Below are 19,703 nucleotides of genomic sequence, written 5' to 3'. Positions count from 1 at the left end.
TCAGGAATGGCATATGCCAAATGTCACAACAAAGTAACGGGAATGATATACAAGAACATCTATACAGCATATGGGCTAAGCCCCCCTACGTCCAGGTGGGAGACCCCAGAAATAGTTGTAGAGAATGAAAGGGCAAAAATCCTGTGGAACTTCAAGATCCACATGAATAAGCAGATGTTGGCTAACCAACCAGATATTGTGAAAGTAGATAAAAATCAAAAGACAAAATGATAATATATGTGTGTCAAATGACAGTAACATCAGGAAAATGGAATATGAGAAGCTGGAGAAATACCAGGGCCTCAAGGAAGAATTGGAGAGAACGTGGACTGTGAAGACAACAGTAATCTCAGTGGTAATAGGAATATTTGGAGCAGTAACCCCTAAGTTGGAAGAACATCTGAACTCCCTCTCCAGTAAAGCACAGTGTTGGGGACAACTAGGACTCAACACAGAACCCTCAAACTTTCAGGCCTCTTGTAGAGAACCTGAGATTGAAGGAAGTATAAAAAAGAAATACAACCAGCCATAAGGAGGGAGTGAGAAAATATTTATCGTATGTGTATATACCAAACCTATCTATCGCTCTATCTATCTATGTATTTGTAAGCCCCATGCACTGGATAACATTTACCAAAAATCATGCATGTGCTATATAATTACATCTTTAGAAGAGCAAGAAAGTCCTCTTTCTTTATGTAAACTGAATGAACAGAATTAGGTTAACAGTGTTTTTCATTTACAAGCTCTAAGTATCTGAAGAAAGTTTAAAAAACAGTTGTATTACATCTCCAGCGGATGTTAGAAATAATAGCAGTTGCCTCATTAACAACAGTTTTTCACCTTCATTAGATGCTGCATAATTTATACATTTCACACCTGGGAAGATAATAATTCACAATTACAATAGCATTTGAAGATATAGGCAGCACATGCTAATGAAAGTCATTCAGGCATAATGAACAGCACACACAGGGCTTGTAAACTGCATTTTGTATATGTGCGTATGTAATATATATATACAGTCATGCTCGAAAGTGCTCTTGAAATTGTTGCAGAAAATGAAGTATTTCTCCAACATAGTTATTTATTCACATATTTATTTTCTTTGTGGATATTGAAATAACACAAAAAAGAGAAAAAAAGAATATTGGACATAATTTCACACAAAATCCCAAAACTGGGGTGGAAAAAATTATTGTCACTTTTTCAAAATTGTGGTTAACAGCTTTGTCTCAAGCATGTGACCTTCATTCAAACTCACCTGTGGAAAGTAACAGATGTGGGCAATATGAAAATCACATCTGGAACCAAATACCAAGGGGGAGAAGTTGATTCACTGCATTGTGTCTGTGCCACACTAAGCATGGTGAACATAAAAAGGAGAAGAGAACTGTCTGAGGACTTTAGAACCAAAATTGTTGAAACATATCAACAATCTGAAGATTACAAGTCAAACTCCAGAGATCTTGATGTTCCTTTGTCCACAGTGTGTAACATAATCAAAAAGTTTACAGCCCATTGCACAGTACCTAATCTCCATAGACATGGAAGGCAGAGAAGAATTGATGACAGTTTGAAATGCAGGATCAAGTTCCAAAGAAATTCAATCTGTACTGCAGGTTCAGGGTGCATCAGTTCCAGGCCGAACTATCCATTTATATTTGAATTAAATGAAACACTATGGCAGGAGATCCAAGTGGACCCCACTGCTGACACAGAGAGATATAAAAGCTAGACAGCAGTTTGCCAAACTGTATGTGAGTAATCCAAAATTGTTCTGGAAAAATATCATGTGGACAAATGAGACCAAGGTAAAGCTTTTTGGAAAAGCACATCATTCTACTGTTTACCGAAAATGGAATGAGGCCTAGATTGAAAAGAACACAGTACCTGCAGTCAAATATGGATGAGGTTCAAAGATGATTTGGGATTATTTTGCTGCCTCTGGTCCTGGGTGCTGTGACTGTGTATGGCTCCATTAAATCTGAAGATTATCACAGGATTTTGGGTTACAATGTAATACCCAGCGTCAGAAAACTGGGTTTGCGTCCTAGGTCATGGGTCTTCCAGCAGGACAATAACCCCAAAAAAATGTCAAGACAAACACAGAAATGGATGGAAACAAAACGTTGGCGAATTCTGAAATTGTCGGCAATGGGTTTACAGAATCTTGTTGATTGTTATAGGAAGTGATTGATTGCAGTTATTGTTTTCAAAGGACATGCAAACAAATATGTTAAGGGTGCCAACAATTTTGTTTAGCCCATTTTTGCAGTTTTGTGTGAAATTATGTCCAATTTTCCTTTTGTTCTCAGTTTTTCCAATACACACAAATGAAATAGATATGTGTATAACAAAACATGTGTAATTACAATAATTTTCTGTGAGAAATACTTAATTTTCTTAAACAATTTAAAGGATGCCAACACTTTAGAGCATGACTGCTTAGATAGATAGCTTGATAGAAAAATGGAATAGCACATTAGAAAATTAAAAATGAGTGGAAGACCTCTCAGAATACCATATATCCGAAAGGTAGGCAATATATTAGAAATAAATACCCGGTCCCACTCCAGAAAAAATAGGAAAAAGTGGACTTTAATAGCCCACGTGGCGTGGCGTGGTGACGTTTCGGTTGTTTCCAACCTTTATCAAGCCTTGATAAAGATTGGAAACAATCGAAACGTTGCCACACCACATGGGCTATTAAAGTCCACTTTTTCCTATTTTTTTCTGAAGTGGGGCCTGTTATTTTTTCTAATAGATAGATAGATGATAGATAGATGATAGATAGATAGATTGATAGATAGATAGATAGATAGATAGATAGATAGATAGATAGATAGAAAAATGGAAACAAAATTTTTCAAAATATTTTAATTTATTAAGCACCGAGTATAAAGGCCATTTGTAACAAACAAGCCTTTGCACATTATCAATGAGATTAATACTTGTTTTCTGAGGAAAGTTCTACCATACCGAATATATTTGCACAAATCTGCAAGATCCATGACTGGCATCTCCACTTACAATTGTAAGGATGTCCCAAATGTGCTCTATGTGAGACAAGTTTTTAAATGCTGCGGGACACAGTAGCACGAGTAAGATGTAGACTGGAATTGTTGTATTGAATAATGGCTCATGGGATATTTTGGAGAAATAGCCATACTATTAGTTCCATGACCAAATCAATGCAAATCAATGCAACTCTGACCTTTCAGTATATCTTGAATGAAGACTATGGGGGTCCAGTTCCTGTAGATTATGCCACTCCACATCAATACCTGGACTATGATTGGTATGAGGTGCCCTTGTGAAGGAGTCTTTATGTGTTTCCCAAGCAGTCTCCAGACCAATCTTTGCCTATTATTGTATTTAACACAATAGAGAAGCTACTAATTGAAGTTAAACCTCCATTCCACCATTCTTTGCTGTTTTGCTCTGCACAATTATTGCCTGCTTAGAGCAGTGGCATGTGGTAAATAGTGCTCCTGGACATATGATATATAGCCCAGTGTCATGCAAATTCCTTCCAATGGTTTGTATGCAAACTGATGCATTAGGCTTGGTATGTGATACGGAGACATGATAGTCAGAGGTGGTTTTGTCTGCTAGCCTTGCTGTCTTTAGAAAGACCGTACAGACCAGGGTTCATCACACTAAACACCCATAATCCTTCCCCATGGGCAGAACACTACTCTGACAATACAGGATGAAGGAACCACACATTGGTAAGACTTTATTGGGTTACCGACAACAACATATAGAACATTCTCAACAAGGACACAAGTTGGTGCAAGTGACAGAGTCTTGCCCTTCTGTTGGTTCACAAGGGATTAGAACCTTTATGACTTTGGTGCATCTAGGGCCAACTACACCACCCAGCAACACTCCACTTTTGGTGGGCACCAATTAAAAGGAGATAGTGGCAAGCTTAGAATGCTGACCAAGCACAGCTTGGCATGTGGTCAGGCAATGAGATAGTTCCAACCTTGGTTGTCCAAACTCATTTGTGGACTCAGTGTTGGGTAGTGGAGTAGTTTTGTAATCCACCAGCTAGAAGCATGGTCCCACTCTGAAGTCCTGTAGAATCACTGGTTATAAGAGCAGGTCCTTTTTATGCCTCTCAGCTCCCATTTCAGGGCATGTGTCCCACAGGATAGGGGGAAGATAATAATGGCTGTTTATTCATTGTTTGATAGTTCAATTGTCCTCCAGATGACACAGACTAATACACTGAGGGTGCTGATGCATTCGGCAGGCATTCCACAAGTTACCATATGAAAATGGCACTGCAAAGTCCCACATGAGACAATGGCCCATGTTACTTGACTCACCAAGCAAAGGAATAATATGTCTGGAATAAGTAAGAATAGTTCACCCCCACATAACTGGCCAGATATTCCTTATTGAGGCTGAGTCATGACATCCAATTTCACTTGCAGGAGAGAATGGATCATTAATTTCCCTGGAGCCATTTGGCTACATGACATAGGCCAGGCCACAAGTTGCTGTTGCAACTATGAGCAGCCCGTGTAGCCTAACCATGTAATCAGGGCCAGCAGAGTCCCCAAACTATTACAACACAGAGCACATATAGGATGTCATTGGTAGCCAGTTGCAAAGGGGAGCTGCCCGCAGCGGATCTTGATGATTTGAGTGTCCAAGTTTAATTAGCATGGAAAAACATTCCTCAGACATGCATGTATTTTTGCACATTGCACTCATTTGCACATCATTAATATGTTTAACAATCCTCAGATTTTCATAATTACAATAATTTTTCTTCTTTGTTTTGTAATTTCATCATTGACGGATGTGTGTAATGTATATGTTTATATATTTAGGATCTGCTGCTTCTGCCTAATTAGACTTTCTTGTCTAAATGCGCTTGTTTGTGTGTGTGCATGTGTGTATAAATATACAGTACATACATGCAAACACACAAATACACTTAGGCATTAAAGTCTAGTAAAGTCTAAGAAGTGGATGTTGATTATTTGTGTGCCCAAGTGCATTCAGAATAGTAGAACATTCATCAGACAACCATTAAGGAGAATCTGTCAGCAGGTTTTTGCTATATAATCTGAGTGCAGCATGATATAGAGAAAAAAACCCTTTTCCAGTGATGAATCCCTTACTGGACTGCTTAGTGCAGTGTTGATGAAGTCTGATGTGAATGCAGCAGAGCTAAAACATCTGGGCTGTGAGTAACCCAGCCCACAGCCCGGATTGGCAGCTTCCTGAGTACACCGTAAATTGAGAGCAAGCTGCTACTCTGTGATGGCATGAGGTATCACAGATTAGCCTGACTGGTTTTGCACTTGAGCTGTAGTTCTGTACTGTTAATCTCCTGCTGATAAAATGCTTATTACATTGAAACTATAGCACACAACCTAATAAGTGACACATCTCTGGATTCAGGTTTTTGTGCCATAAATTATGCTGCTCTCTGATGAAACAGCAAAAACCTGCTGCCATATCCCTTTAATAGTCCAATTGATAACTTTCCATGGCATGTAATTGCATGTTCTTCTATATTTCCGTGCATAGCACTCGTACCCTATTCTGAATAAATTTAGATGTTTTCAAAATATAATAGTATATCTAAGAAGATAATACCAGCGCTAAACTCTATACTTGGTTGGCAGCTAGATACTGGCAAACACCCTTAATTTGCCAAAGGAAACTTAATATAAAAATAAAATTGAAATTTTATAAAAATCTGTGCCATTAATAAATCAATTAATATTATGTAAAACTAGGATTTATAGACCAAAAGGAAAGATATACATTTTTTTAAATTATTTCCTTTTTTATTTTTTCAATAGAGACAACTATAAACACTCAAACTAAATAAAAATCAAAGTAATTGCTTTTTACTTATTACTTGATTTTTTACTTATTACTTGATTTTTATTTAGTTTGAGTGTTTATAGTTGTCTCTATTGAAAATATAAAAAAGGAAACAATTTAAAAAATTTATATCTTTCCTTTTGGTCTATTAATCCTATTTTTACATAATATTAATTGATGTATTAAAACTTGGAGTGGCGCAGATTTTTATAAAGTTTTCAAAATATAGTTTATATTTTTCACAATTTGCATATCTTTAACAAGTCTTTTTCTAATTCTTTGTGTTGCAGTTTTAATATTGAGGTGTATAACATGCATATAATATTTATATATGAGTCCATGCTCTTTGATTTGGTCTACCCGTACTTAAAGGAGCATAGCTACAGTTTACCTGTGTTCAAAACGGCATCAAAGTGATTCTGACCTGATTGACCCAACTCTCCTTCTGTAGGCCAATAACAATTTTCTTGACAGCATCACTTTGCTTGCTTTTGACATGTCCAGCTCTGAGAAAAATTATATGTCATCTCAGTTTGATTACATCCTCCAGCTTATTTCCCATTTGTAGCGAAGTGGCTTTTGCTGCATGGGGCCTCACTCTGTTTACCTATAATTGATTGCTTACGGACCCTTCTCTGACATTGGTACCTGTTGCTGGCTCTTTTTCAGGTCAACTGGCTGCAGGTACGTGTGAGGTTGTTACATACGACAGAGACAGCAGTCAGCCACGAAGAACCATAGCCCGACAAACTGCTCGCTGTGCATGTAGAAAAGGACAGATTGCCGGCACGACAAGAGCAAGACCAGCCTGCGTAGATGGTAGGACTGTCTATTTCTTCTGACTATTCTATTGCATATATGTGCTCATTAGTTCTATAGTGGCGGGTTTTCTTTGTTGTTTCATATTGTATACATGGCAAATACTTTATGATACACGTATACATTTCCAAATATGTTTATTTTTCTCGGCGGTGTGTATCAAAGCGTTCTTTTATAGCCGTATAGCCGAGGATAAAGATGTAAAAGAGCGAGCCAGACATTTAATGAACCGTTCTAATATTCTTTGAATTCTGAATAACTGGACTCAAAACATTTTTGAATAATGCAATGAAAATGTGGCTTATGAGACGTTCCCACCGCTGCCCGATTAGTAGCTTAAAAAATGCATTTTGCTCCAATTCAGATTCAGACTTTTAATGCCTGCCTTAGGCTAATGTGACTTCTCCTGCGTGCAAGCTAATGTTGTTGGAAAAAAGCACTTGCAGCATTGTTAGAATAGTATTTTTTTTCTTTATTTCTAGTATTTTGTCTCATTAAAATTATCACTGCATATGACTCACTGCCAAATAGTAGCAGCCCGGAGCCTCCTCACATACTTATCCTAAGAAGAAATTGTTTGTCTTTAGAAAAAAATAGCAATTGTGTGTGGCATAAACAAGTAATAATTGTCCTGCATGTACTGTCATTTTATTGGAAGGTTCATTTTTTATACCTGTAAACAGCAGTTTCCCGAGGAAAGTAACCAGATGTTCCGCGCCGTCACAGCTGAAGGCTGCTTTCTGCCTCCACTGTTTTTGGTCACATTAAATTGCACCTACTGTTACAATTGGTTCCCAAGTAAAAAGCAGTCAGTGTTTTTGTAATATATTTAGGTTATTGTACTTATTCTGTTAGTGCACCAAACACAAAGTACAGGAAAGATTAAATGCCGATCTTTAGACTTTTATTAAAGGGAACCTGTCGTAAAAAGATTAAACTAACCTGCAGATATTGGATTAATCTGAACGTTAATAGCATTCCAATGCTGTGTGGCTGCTGCAATGAGGGCCCTGCTGCTGGGAGACATTAACTTTTTTCCTCCAGGCAGTCTCGGGCTTTCAGTCATAGATGCACAGATTCAATCACCACCTTGTGCATAGTGAGCACCGACTGTAACCATTCCCCTCGCACTGAGTGACAGCTGGCTCAGCACTCCATCAGTACAGAGCCTGCTATCAGTCAGTACCGTGACATGCTTACACATGCCAATACCTATGCACTGAGTAGAAACAGTAACCAGTCCCCCTTCACTGAGTGACAGCTTGCTCGTCACTGCATCATTACAGAGTCTGCTGTCAGTCAGTGCTGTGACATGCTTACACAAGCCAATCACTATGCACTGATCGGCAACTGTAACCACTCCCCCCACACGGAGTGACAGCTGGCTCAGCACTCCATCAGTACAGAGTCTGCTGTCAGTAAGTGTCGTGACATGCTTACACACGCCAATCACTATGCACTGAGTAGCAACTGTAACCACCCCCACCACACTGAGTGACAGCTAGCTCTTCACCCATCATTACAGAGCCAGCACTCAGTCAGTGCTGAGGCGTGCTTACACCCGCCAATCACTAAGCACTGAGCGGCAATTGTAAGAACTCCCCCTATACTGAGTGACAACGCCACAGCATTGTATTAGTACAAAACTGTCTGCTGTCAATCAGTGCCGGGGCGGAGTTACAGCTATCGCTTCCTATGCACTGAGCGGCAACTGTAACCATTCCCCCCTGCACTCAGTGACTGCCAGCTCAGTACTGCATCAGTACAAAGATGGCTGTCAGTCAGTGCCAGGGGTGTGGTTACAGACACCAATCACTATGCACTGAGCGGAAGCTGTAACCACTACCCCCGCACTCAGTGACAGCCAGCTCAGCAGTGCATCAGTACAGAGCCAGCTGTCAGTCAGTGCCAGGGACGTGTTTACAGCTATCGCTTACTATGCACTGAGCCGCAGCTGTAACCACTCACCCATACTGAGTGTCAGCCAACTTAGCACTGCATCAGTACATGATGACCAGCTGTCAGTCAGTGCCAAGGGTATGGTTACAGCCGCCAATCACTATGCACTGAGCAGCGACTGTAACCACTCCCCAGCACTTAATCGTAGCAGGCTCAGCACTGTCAGTCATTGCCAGGGGTATGGATACAGTCTACAATCTCTATGCAGTGACCTACGACTGTAACCACTCTCCCCACACTGAGTGACAGCCAGCTGAGCATTGCATCAGTACAGAGCCAGCTGTCAGTCAATGCCAGTGGCGTAGTTACAGCTGCCAATAACTATGCACAAACTGATGCCACACCAGCACAAAGCCTAAGGTTGCTGAGAGGAATAAAGTTAATTTCCTGCTGGTGGCGTGGCTTTCAGTATGTCAGCCAGACAGAACAAGAACGCTATTGATCTGCAGATTAATCCCATATGTGCAGGGTAATAGCATTTTGTTTCATGACATCTTTAAATCATATGAAGAACAGAGAACTATATAAAGCAAGGGAATCACTCTATAAAGTAGAAAAGGAAGCTATATAGTCAATTAAAGGAGTTGTCCGACAAACTCTAAAAAAATTCTTTAGGCTAATCTGTGCTGTATTGTCATATAAAACACCCCATACATTCCTTTTTTTTGTTTTCTAACTTTTGCTCCTCTTAATTTTTCACTTTTTTATCTGCAGCCCTTTATTTACATGCAGCTCAACCAAACATGACATGTTTGACTGACGATCTTCAAAGTCACAGCTGGCACTGCCAGGCCTCACTGTCCAGCCCCGACCTCTGCCCGCCCACTGCACACTCATTCCCTGTCAGTATTCTGCCACAGCACCTGATAGATAAATGAATACTATGTAATGAAAATTATATATAGCCTCTAATGTGAGTGTATATGGATATAGGATATATTCTGTATACACACATACACATATACTCATACACATACACCCACCCGCACACACCTAGAGTTATATAATATATATAATCCCCCCTCATGCACTCTCTTCTCTCCCCCCTGCACTGTCTCCTCTGCTCCCTCAGCACCCCCCTGTCTCTCACCCATGCACTCTCTTCTCTGCCCGACCTGCACTGTCTCACACCAGTGCACTCTCTTCTCTGCCCCCAGCTCTGTCACCAATGAACTCTGTTCTCTGCCCTTCCAACCCCTCCCCTCCCCCCGGCACTCTCTCTCACACCCTTGCTGTCTCTTTTCCTCCGTGCTGTGATGAGTGCAGCGTTCTTACAGCCAAGTGATGCAGAGCTCAGTGCTGCTCACCTGGTGTCTGGTGACATCCCTGCTCTCTGCTCTTGACTGTATTCAGAAGCCAGGAGCATGAGAGGCTGCATTCATCACAGAGACAGCGCATGGGGGAGGGGGGGGTCACAGTTGCCCAGGCACCATATAACATAATGAGCTGAGGACACCATCAGGCAAACAGCGCTAATGGTGTCCTAGACAGAGAGGAGAACCCTGTTTGTTCAGGACCCCGGCACATACAGGGCACAGATAGCAGCGTACAGGGAGCTGGAGAGGGAGGGTGCGGGGAGGGGGGCGGGACTACGGCACACTGTACCTGCCCAGCAGTGCGGCTACATGACGTCGGCTGTGATGTCTCTGCAAGGCGAGCATAAGCTCCTGCCCCTGTGGCCTTGACATCACAGGAAGCAGCAAAATCCCGGCAGGAGCGGTCACATGACCGCTCTGAGCCGAGGGAGAGAGGTTAACAGCAGAGCAGGTAGGTAGTTACTATCTACTTACCTGCCCAAATGTAGCCCAATAGAAAGATAAAAAATAAGTAAAATAACTCAGATAACCCCTTTAAGAATATACTCCAGCTAATTTATGCTGTTTATCTGAGTAAATTGTGAAGTTAGTAAACTTAGACCCATGAAAGCATACAAATGCTACTTAGGAGAGAAAATAAATGCACCACATTAGTAAAACAAATTGTATAGACAAGAAAATTTCCCAAAATTCAATTTGGAAGATTTACTCACATTCAGTCAGCACATTATATTCAGTCCAAATTAATTGGGTCTAACTCGAACCTGTCCTTTAGGCCTCCTTCACACGACCATGTCCGTCAATACGTGTGGCTTTCATTTTCACACGTACAGGAGAAACAGACACACGTAGTTCCATTAAAATCAATGGGTTTGCGCACACGTGTGTGTTTTCACATGGACCGTGTGTCCGTGTGGAGCATACGTGTGTCCGTGTGCTCCACACGTAGACATGTTCGTTTTTCTCTGGCAGCACGGGTATCACATGGACCGCTCAAACCGCACACTGATGTGATCCGTATGACATCAGTGTGACACGTACCGGAGAAAACCACATGTTTGTGAAATAAAATGATTTTCTATACTCACCTGTCTCCACCGCTTATGTCTCCAGCACTGCTGTCACTTGCTTCCGACCTCCACTCATTATGCTCATTGCATATTCACTGCACCTCGGACCGGAAGCAGCAGCAGCACCAGACACAATGGCAAGTACAGATGTTCATGCTGTCAATGTGCTATGCAGATGTCAAATGGATAGCACACTGACAGCACACATTGAACACACACGGGGACACACACAAACCTACGCACCTATACCTATACCACAGACCGTGCAAAATGTGTGTTTTGCACGGACGTGTTAAAGAGGCCTTATACTGACCTTACATTACCTGTTCTGCCGCCTCTGAAACCACCACAGGTTCGATACTCTGCTTGAGTCTTTTTTCCTTCTGTGATCCATTGCTTCAATCCAATAGTGAGGCCAAACTGAGACCTGTGTTTAGCCTCACACAGAAAATGGGTGGCCACACAAGGCATGATACAGGCATCAATTTGGTATAAGCACCACAAGAAAGTAGTGGGTCACAGAAGAAAAAAAGGCTTGTGCAGAGAACTAGATCTGCAAAGGTGTAGGTCGCAGAACAGGAGATGAAAGGTGAGTGTTATTTTTCTAATTCATTTTAACCCTTACACAACCCTCAATAAAATCCTTCAAAATAGCAGCTGGTCACCATTTTTGCAATTTTTCAAAAAACTAAATTTTGTAAATTTGAAATTGAAATTTGTAATGAATTCAATTCAACAAATCAATTTAATTCATTTCCACAAGGTTTCCAAACTTCCCAAATGAAAATTAGTGTAATTGTCCCAGTTGTGTGAAAGAAAAACCCTTTGAAATCTGCATACTGTACTGGTATAAAGAACGTGATTAGCAGCTGAGAATAAGGCCACACTCAGGCATTCAATATTTGGTCACTTTTACCTCAATATTTGTAAGCCAAAAACAGGAGTTGGTGAAAGATGCAGAAGTGGTGACGTGGTTTTTATTAGAGCAGAGTCGCACTGGCGTATGACTTCAGATGCGATATGCTAATGACCCTCGGCTCCTGCTGTGCTGCGAGTGTGAGCTGAGTGTCATGCGACTGTGATCACAGCTGCTGAGGAGAGGGAGGGGTTAATCCCCCCATCTCCTCCATTGTCAGCCTGTGCATATATCGCACTGCACCTTAATAACATCCAAGTGCCGTCCGATGTTTCACTCGCACCCATACACTTGTATGGGTACGAGTGACATTGCTTTCGCAGACAATCGCAGCATTTTGCGATTTGTTTTCTCAGTCTATTTAGGACCGGGGGAAAACAGGCAGATCTAAGCTGCAGCATTATCTTGACATGGGGCCAAGTGCAATTTTCTCACATTGCCCTCGTGCGAGTCATACGCCAGTGTGACTCTGCCCTCATACGTTTCCTCCGATTGTTCCATTCCTGGTTTTAGCCTTACAAATATTGATGTAAAATACTGACCAAATACTGAATGGGTGCACATGGCCTCAGAGTTCTTATATACATTTGACCAAAGTTGTCCGAACCCTGATCACTCTTGGTCATTTTAACTTTTAATAACTGATTTCTTTGTTCTCAGAGCAGATAAGATATTACTCTCCCCATTGAAAACACATGCATGCTCAGTAAATCCAAGCATGCATGTGTATAGGAGAGTCAGGAGAAATAGCTGTCAGCTGAACAGGAGTTTTGCCTACAGCTATCTGTGGTGAATGAACAATTTTAGTTGTGTTTCTTGTAACCTTGTAAAGTCTTTGGCTTCTTTTCAATGAATACAAATAGCTTAGTTATTCTGTATCCGGCAACACCTGCCATGCACCATTATATGGAAGATTCTCAAGAACGAAATGCAACAGTACCTGTTTTCATAAATGGTATGGAGGGGATTTTATTATTGTGTCAGAAGCAGATTGTATTACATGGTGGATTATACTGTTACAATTAAACTCTCTTCACAGTCACTATACAGAAGCAACTGTGTTACGTAACACAACAGGGTTACGACCCTCTGTTAGTTCAGACAGTAACAGCTGTGATTTACAATCCTTCCACACTAATCATCATCTTCATGGTCATTCATGCAAATAGAAGACTCAAAAACACGACTTTTACTTTTCTAGAAAAGGAATCTTTCCTGTTTTCTTTATCACTGTCCTTACAAGAATCTTTTGATATTCCCTTTCATTTCCACATGAAACTTTAAATGTGTCTTCTCTAAAGTAAGGACATAAGAGCAGAAGTTTCTTAAATTTCCCATTACAGTCAGGTTTCTGCTTATATTACTGCCCATATCATAGCACGTATCAGTGGGGGCAGGGTAGTTGCAGAATGCTTAGGTACCAAACAAGAAAAACAGAAAAGGTACTAGATAGCGGCACCACACTGCGACAGGAGAAAGTGTTCTCACAGGAATCCTCGTGGGGTCCATGTAATGCAGGATGGCGATGCTTCACTCCCTGTGTAGTCCCAGGTACAGGTGCAATTTACAAGATGAAAAAAGTCACGGGGCACTCAGCCTTCAGTCCAAAAATGTATTGTTTACATCAGGATTACAAAAGCGAATGAATCCATGTTACAGCAAGAGAGGAGGAGCAGTGAGGGAAAGCTCTTCAGACGATGGCTGTTTCACGCCGACCAGGCGCTTCTACTGGTCCACTCCTTTACTGCCCATATCACAGCATGTATGAGTGATGGCAGGGCAGTTGCAAAATGCTTAGGTAGACAGAGGCCTAATTTATTAGGATGTTTATGTTAAAATTATGCCATAAAAAAATCTTAAAAATTACAAAATGTAGGTCCAACAAAGAGTTGGACAAAAATGTTGAGACTTTTAGTGTTTTTGCACTTGTTTCCATCAACACTGACAGAGTAGATTGAGTATTGGTGGGACATGGTTATGGCTATGTACCCCAGCTTAATTCATGTTTTACTCGATGCCAGAAATATGACTTCAGTCCCTAACTGGAGTAAGATTTCTGGCAAGATGAATGGAGGGGCATGTGATTCATTAAATGGTGGGTGTTTCATAACCTCTTACTGACATTGGACGTACTGGGTACATCATGGCTCATGTCAGTATGTGAATCCCGTACATGTCTGTTGATTTGTACAGCAGACATCTGCAGCTATCACCGTGATCCATCCTTTCCTGTTAGTCCCTTAGATCGCACTATCAAATTGTCACAGCACAATTTAAAGCGTCGCAGTGGGTAACGCGCACTTACCTGCTGCTATTGGAGGCACCATGATATGATCATTTGCCATGGTAGCACAGAGTCATGTGATGACTCCTGTTACTATCAGGACTCACTTCCTGTTACAGCTGACAGAGTGACGGCTGTAACAGAAGATGAACTTTTATGCTGGTCTGAGCTGGGCAGCGATCAGACTGCTGATCCTTATAGCCCCCTGGGGTGCTAGAAAAATAAATTGAAAAAGTAAAAAAAGTTTAAATTTTTGATTTAAAAAAAGACAAAAAACAAAACTAAAAATTTAAATCACCCTCAATTTGCCTCATTGAAAATTAAAGAGTTTAAAAATTAAAAAATATACACATTTGTTATTGCCATGTTCAGAAATGCCTGATCTATAAAAATATGAAATTAATTAATTTGATTTGTAAATGGCATAGTGCTCAAAAAATTCCAAACACCAAAATTACGTTTTTTGGTTGTCACAAATTTTGCGCAAAATGCAATAACAGGCGATCAAAACGTAGCATCTGCGCAAAATAGTACCGTAAAAATGTCAGCTCAAGATGCAACAAATAAGCCATCACTGAGCCCCATATCCACAGAAATGAGAATGCTATGAGTTCCGGAAAATGGCGCAAACAGTGTGCCACTTTTTTTGGACAAACTTCTGAATTTAGATAAAAATAAACCTATACATCTGTGGTATCTACGAACTTGTACCGACATGAGGCATCACACCAATACATCATTTTTACCATATAGTGAAAACGGTGAATAAAATACTTCAAAAACAACCATGCAATTTCACTTTTTTTTTTTTACAATTTTTGCGCATCTGGAATTTTTTTGTTGTTTTCCAGTACACTATATGGTAAAACTCATGGTTTCATTTAAAACTACAACTCATCCTGCAAAAAATCAAGTCCTCATATGGCAATATTGATGGAAAAATAAAACAGTTTTGGCTCTTGGATGAAGGGGAGCAAAAAACAAAAACAGAAAATCAGCCCGGGGTGAACGGATTAGAAACATCATATACCACCATGCCTTCTTCCTTAAGACTTTCATTTACAAAACCAGTCTTACTGAATCGGAAACAAAATTTCAAAAGTACAAAAAAAATCTAATCCCTTTTTTTTAAAACAGTCTGGAGTCCCTAAGGAGTGGGATGATCACTGGAAGAGCTCCACTTACAACTGTATCAGCATTGGCATGACACCAAAATACTTGGATTCTGTAGTGGAGCAAGGAACCATTACTCTCCAATCTTTGTTGCACACTGCTTTTCACTGGTTAATTAATAGTTTTGTAAAGGAGAAGATAAAGGCAGTTCTTTGTTTTCAAGGGTCACTTAGGGGATCTTATTTGTTTTAGGAGGCACTCAGTGGGTCATTATTACTGCTTTAGAGGGCACAATGCTTGCCCTTTCCTGCTTACTAGCATTTATATTTTTTTCTTATATGGTTCCTTTAGTCACAAAGGCTGTGGTGCAACCATTATTACTGTCTCACTAAAGCCTGCTTTACACGTTTCCATTAAACGTGCGATCGCATTTGCGATCGCACCCACCCCCATCGTTTGTGCGGCACGAGTAATTTGTTGCCCGTGTCGCACAAAGCTCTAACCCCCGTCACACGTACATTCCATACGACCTCACTGTGGGCGGCGAACATCCACTTCCTGAAGGGGGAGGGACGTTCGACGTCACAGCGACATCACACAGCGGCCGGCCAATAGAAGCGGAGGAGCGGAGATGAGCGGGACGTAAATATCCCGCCCACTTCCTTCCTTCAGCATTGCCGGCGGTACGCAGGTAAGCGGTGTTCATCATTCCCGGAGTGTCACACACTGCGATGTGTGCTGCCTCGGGAACATTGAACAACTGGACGTTCAATTTTTAGAAAATGAACGACATGTATGCAATCAACTTTTTTGCGTGCAATCGGAATCGCACGTAGGTTTTACACGCTACTACAACACTAACGATGCCGGATGTGCGTCACTTACGACGTGACCCCGCCGACATCTCGTTAGATATATTGTAGCGTGTAAAGCCTGCTTTAGTTCTAGATCTCGGCCAGTTCAGCCAAATTACAGTCCATTTAACTGTCAGAGTGTAGAAACCAGTCCCAAAGCAGTGGCATGATCACCAGGAGATCACTGGGAGCTCCACTTACAACTGTATCGGCATCGGTATGACACAAAAACAGTTGGATTCTGTAGTGGAGAAAGGAACCATCACTCTCCAATCTTTATGTCACAAACTGCTTTTCAATGGTTCATTAATGCTTTCAAAAGGGGCACATAAGAGCAATTATTTGTTTTAAGGGGGCACATAGGGCTTGTTATTAATTTTAGGAGGCACTCAAGGGGGTCTACTGGTTTAGGGAGCACCATACTTGCCTTTTCCCGGCTTCTGGCAATTACTGTTGTTTTCCCATATGCCCCCTTTAGTCAAAAAGGCTGTGGTGCAACCATTACCTTTGTCACCCTTAGTTCTAGATTTTGGCCAATGCAGCTCACTTACGGTCCATTCAACTCATAGAGCAGACACCAGATTTACATTGGGCAGTTTTAAGTGTATTTTTTTTAGCCAAAACAAGTAGATACAGGAGCGAGTAAAAATTGAAGTGTTTTCGTTTTTGTTCTGTTGGTCATAGTCGCACCCAACAATATTATAACTAAATAAGACAACTAAAAAGGAGTAATAAATGAAAGCACAAATTGAGGAGACATACAATGTTAATATTTAAAAAAAAAATCTTCTAAAGCACAACACATTGCCCCAGTCATATAAATAGAAAAATATCTATGCAAATACATACTAGCGCAGTTTTATGACAAATGCTTCTACTAGGGTCAAGTTTGATAAGTACGATACAATGAGTGGAAATTGTGCAGGAAATGCTGTTAGTACTTAACGCCATATCTAGGAAAGAAATGTGGCTAAATGTAATTCACCTTCTGACAGAAGCAATTTTTTTACTTTACGGTTTTATGAGAGGTCGTAACCACTTCATTGCATGCCTTTAGTCTATATATAAAGATATGTGTTGATTTCATAGGGACCTGACATTAGAATTACATTGGTAATACGTGACCCTGTAGGCACATGGTCCATACATATCCATACAGCTGAGATCGTACGGTACTGTATACGAAATAGGTTTGTTTGTAAAAAAAAAATGAACTCCCTAATATTTAGCATATAAATTCGGATGTGTGATTGCATCGAATAAAGAATACACCCAATTAAATAGCTACGGTTTAAAGTGTAATCTTCCAGCATTTAATACCCCTTTCATGTCACTATGTCTGTGTTCTGCATGAATCTGTTTATTCACTCACAATTAGAAAATATGAGCCCCAGGAGTCACTTTGGTAATTTACTCCGTGCGATCAGGACTCAATTCTACTATTTTCTTCTGTGACCTATTGGGTGAATAATATATGCTTTATTGATTACTGCTGTCACGTCTAGAGGAAGACCGGGCGTAGCGGCCATGCAAGGAACTAATAGAAAACATTCAGCTAGTTCAGCACAATCAGACAGCAGGTAAAAAGCATTGCTATGTCCATTCTCACTTTCCTGATCCACATACAAAGGGCAGGGATTTTTTCATAGGATTTAATAGAAATGTGAGGGGAATTGTATCACATTAGCAATGCTCAATAAATGCTTGTGCCGTCTACTCATTATGTGCAAGGGAAATGTTAGGGTCAAATATTGATTTATTTAAAGAAAAACACTATTCCGAACCTGTTTGGCCTCTACAAACGTTATTTTGCTGCGTATCTACTTTTGTAGCTGCAATTGACTCAAAGCAAAGTAGTTATTCCGGACAGGTTTACGGTGATAGAGTAAGGTGAGAATACATCAATATGTTGAGGAGTGGCTAATGTGCTGTACAAAGTGATCAGATACCAAAAAGTGGAAAGTGCAAAGATTTTTTTTAAATCCTTTAAAGAATAACCATTTTAATAATAATTAAAAAATGATGTCAGAAGACTGATCAATTAACTTGAATTTATGGTGACCCTCGGCCCAAGAAAAAAAGAAAGCCACTTTACTGTACATTCCTATTGTATTGACCTCCCTATTAACACCATGTCAGAGCCCATTTCCCAATTATAAAAATGGCTTAATCAATTGAGGTGGATGTGAGTATATATATTCCGCTTATTCTGTTCCTCTGTATATAATGTGATTTTCTGTCTTGATGAAGGTGAAGGAATCTCTGAAAAGTGTTGACAATAAAATCACTGTCCAGGAATACTGCATAGGACATTGAATACGGCAGTGTGGCTTAAACCCCTTCATTTCCATGGACTTGAATTGAGGGGCATTATGAAAGGTCTTTTACATCCCTTTCATAGTTCTCCACCATCAGTGCCCATTGTAAGGTATACATTAGGACTTAGAAATGAACAAATTGATTTGTAAAAAATAAAATCTGTTAAAAATTTGGAAAATCTGAAATAATTAAGTTTTCAGTAAGATGAATCCAACTAGATGTATTTTGCTGACTTCTTTTGAGGCAAAGGTAAAGGGGCTAAAATAAAAAAGTGTGTTATCCTCACCTGTCCTAGTCCTCAGACCTTAGACCACCTCTGCTGTTGCAGCTATGTAGTGCTCCATGCCGGTCTCTTCCAAATCTTGGTACATACGCTGAGGCTCATGATAATGCATGTCACCCTATTTCCACAATAACAAGTGAAGTCATCCCTTTGCCTTTGTACCAGTCATGTAGGAGGTGACACACATCATGCAATGCATTGACCTTCCAAATAACCATGTGAAGCCAGTAACTGGCCTTAGTGCTGGAAGGAAGCACGGAAAAAGAAATGAGTGGCAAGGATCACCAAGGAGCTGTGTAAGGCTGCTTTCACATATCCGTTTTTTGCCGTCCGGCACCATCCGGAAAAAAATGGATGCAACAGATCCGGCGAAAAAACTGATCCAATGCATCAGTTTTTTTCCATGCGTTCCTTCCGTTTTTTTTTGATGGATCTGTTGTGCTACTGTGTATGCGCAGTTCAAAAAAACTGATCTATTGTTGGATTTTGTCATATGCCGGATGATGACAGATCCGGCGCCCATAGGCTTTCATTGTAACTCATGTTGCACGGCGCTGGATCCGGCGCCGTACCGTTTTTCGCCGGAGACAAAAAACGCTGCAATCAGCCTTCCATCCAGCTATTTACATCGGATCCAGCAAAAGCCGGATGCAACGCAAGGCAATGCGGCACAATCCGGCGCTAATACAAGTCTATGGGGGAAAGAACAGATCCGGCGGCAACATACACCGGATCCATTCTTTCCGGTTTTTACTGGATTGTGCTGCATGGCAAAAAGCGAATGTGTGAAAGCTGCCTAAGGACAGTTTGCGGCCAAACACAGAGAGCTATATTGTATTTTACTATTTTCACTCCCTATGTTTATTATGCTTTACGGTCTGGAGAGAACTCCAAGCACAATATAAGGTTTT

At 40.6% G+C, this 19,703-nt stretch overlaps 1 protein-coding gene across 2 annotated transcripts in view; it reads left to right on the top strand.

The window, feature by feature from the left end:
* TAFA5 (TAFA chemokine like family member 5) overlaps positions 1 to 19,703 on the top strand; it is an 854,645-nt gene that overhangs the window by 392,891 nt on the left and 442,051 nt on the right. For both annotated transcript variants that reach the window (XM_075345110.1, XM_075345111.1), the window contains exon 2: positions 6,529 to 6,678. In XM_075345110.1, coding sequence (XP_075201225.1) covers positions 6,529 to 6,678 — 150 coding nt within the window. The remainder of the gene's footprint in view (positions 1 to 6,528; positions 6,679 to 19,703) is intronic.

The sequence above is a fragment of the Anomaloglossus baeobatrachus genome, chromosome 4 (assembly GCF_048569485.1).
Source record: "Anomaloglossus baeobatrachus isolate aAnoBae1 chromosome 4, aAnoBae1.hap1, whole genome shotgun sequence".
In the NCBI taxonomy this organism is placed as follows: domain Eukaryota; kingdom Metazoa; phylum Chordata; class Amphibia; order Anura; family Aromobatidae; genus Anomaloglossus; species Anomaloglossus baeobatrachus.
This window is presented reverse-complemented; position numbering and strand designations above follow the sequence as displayed.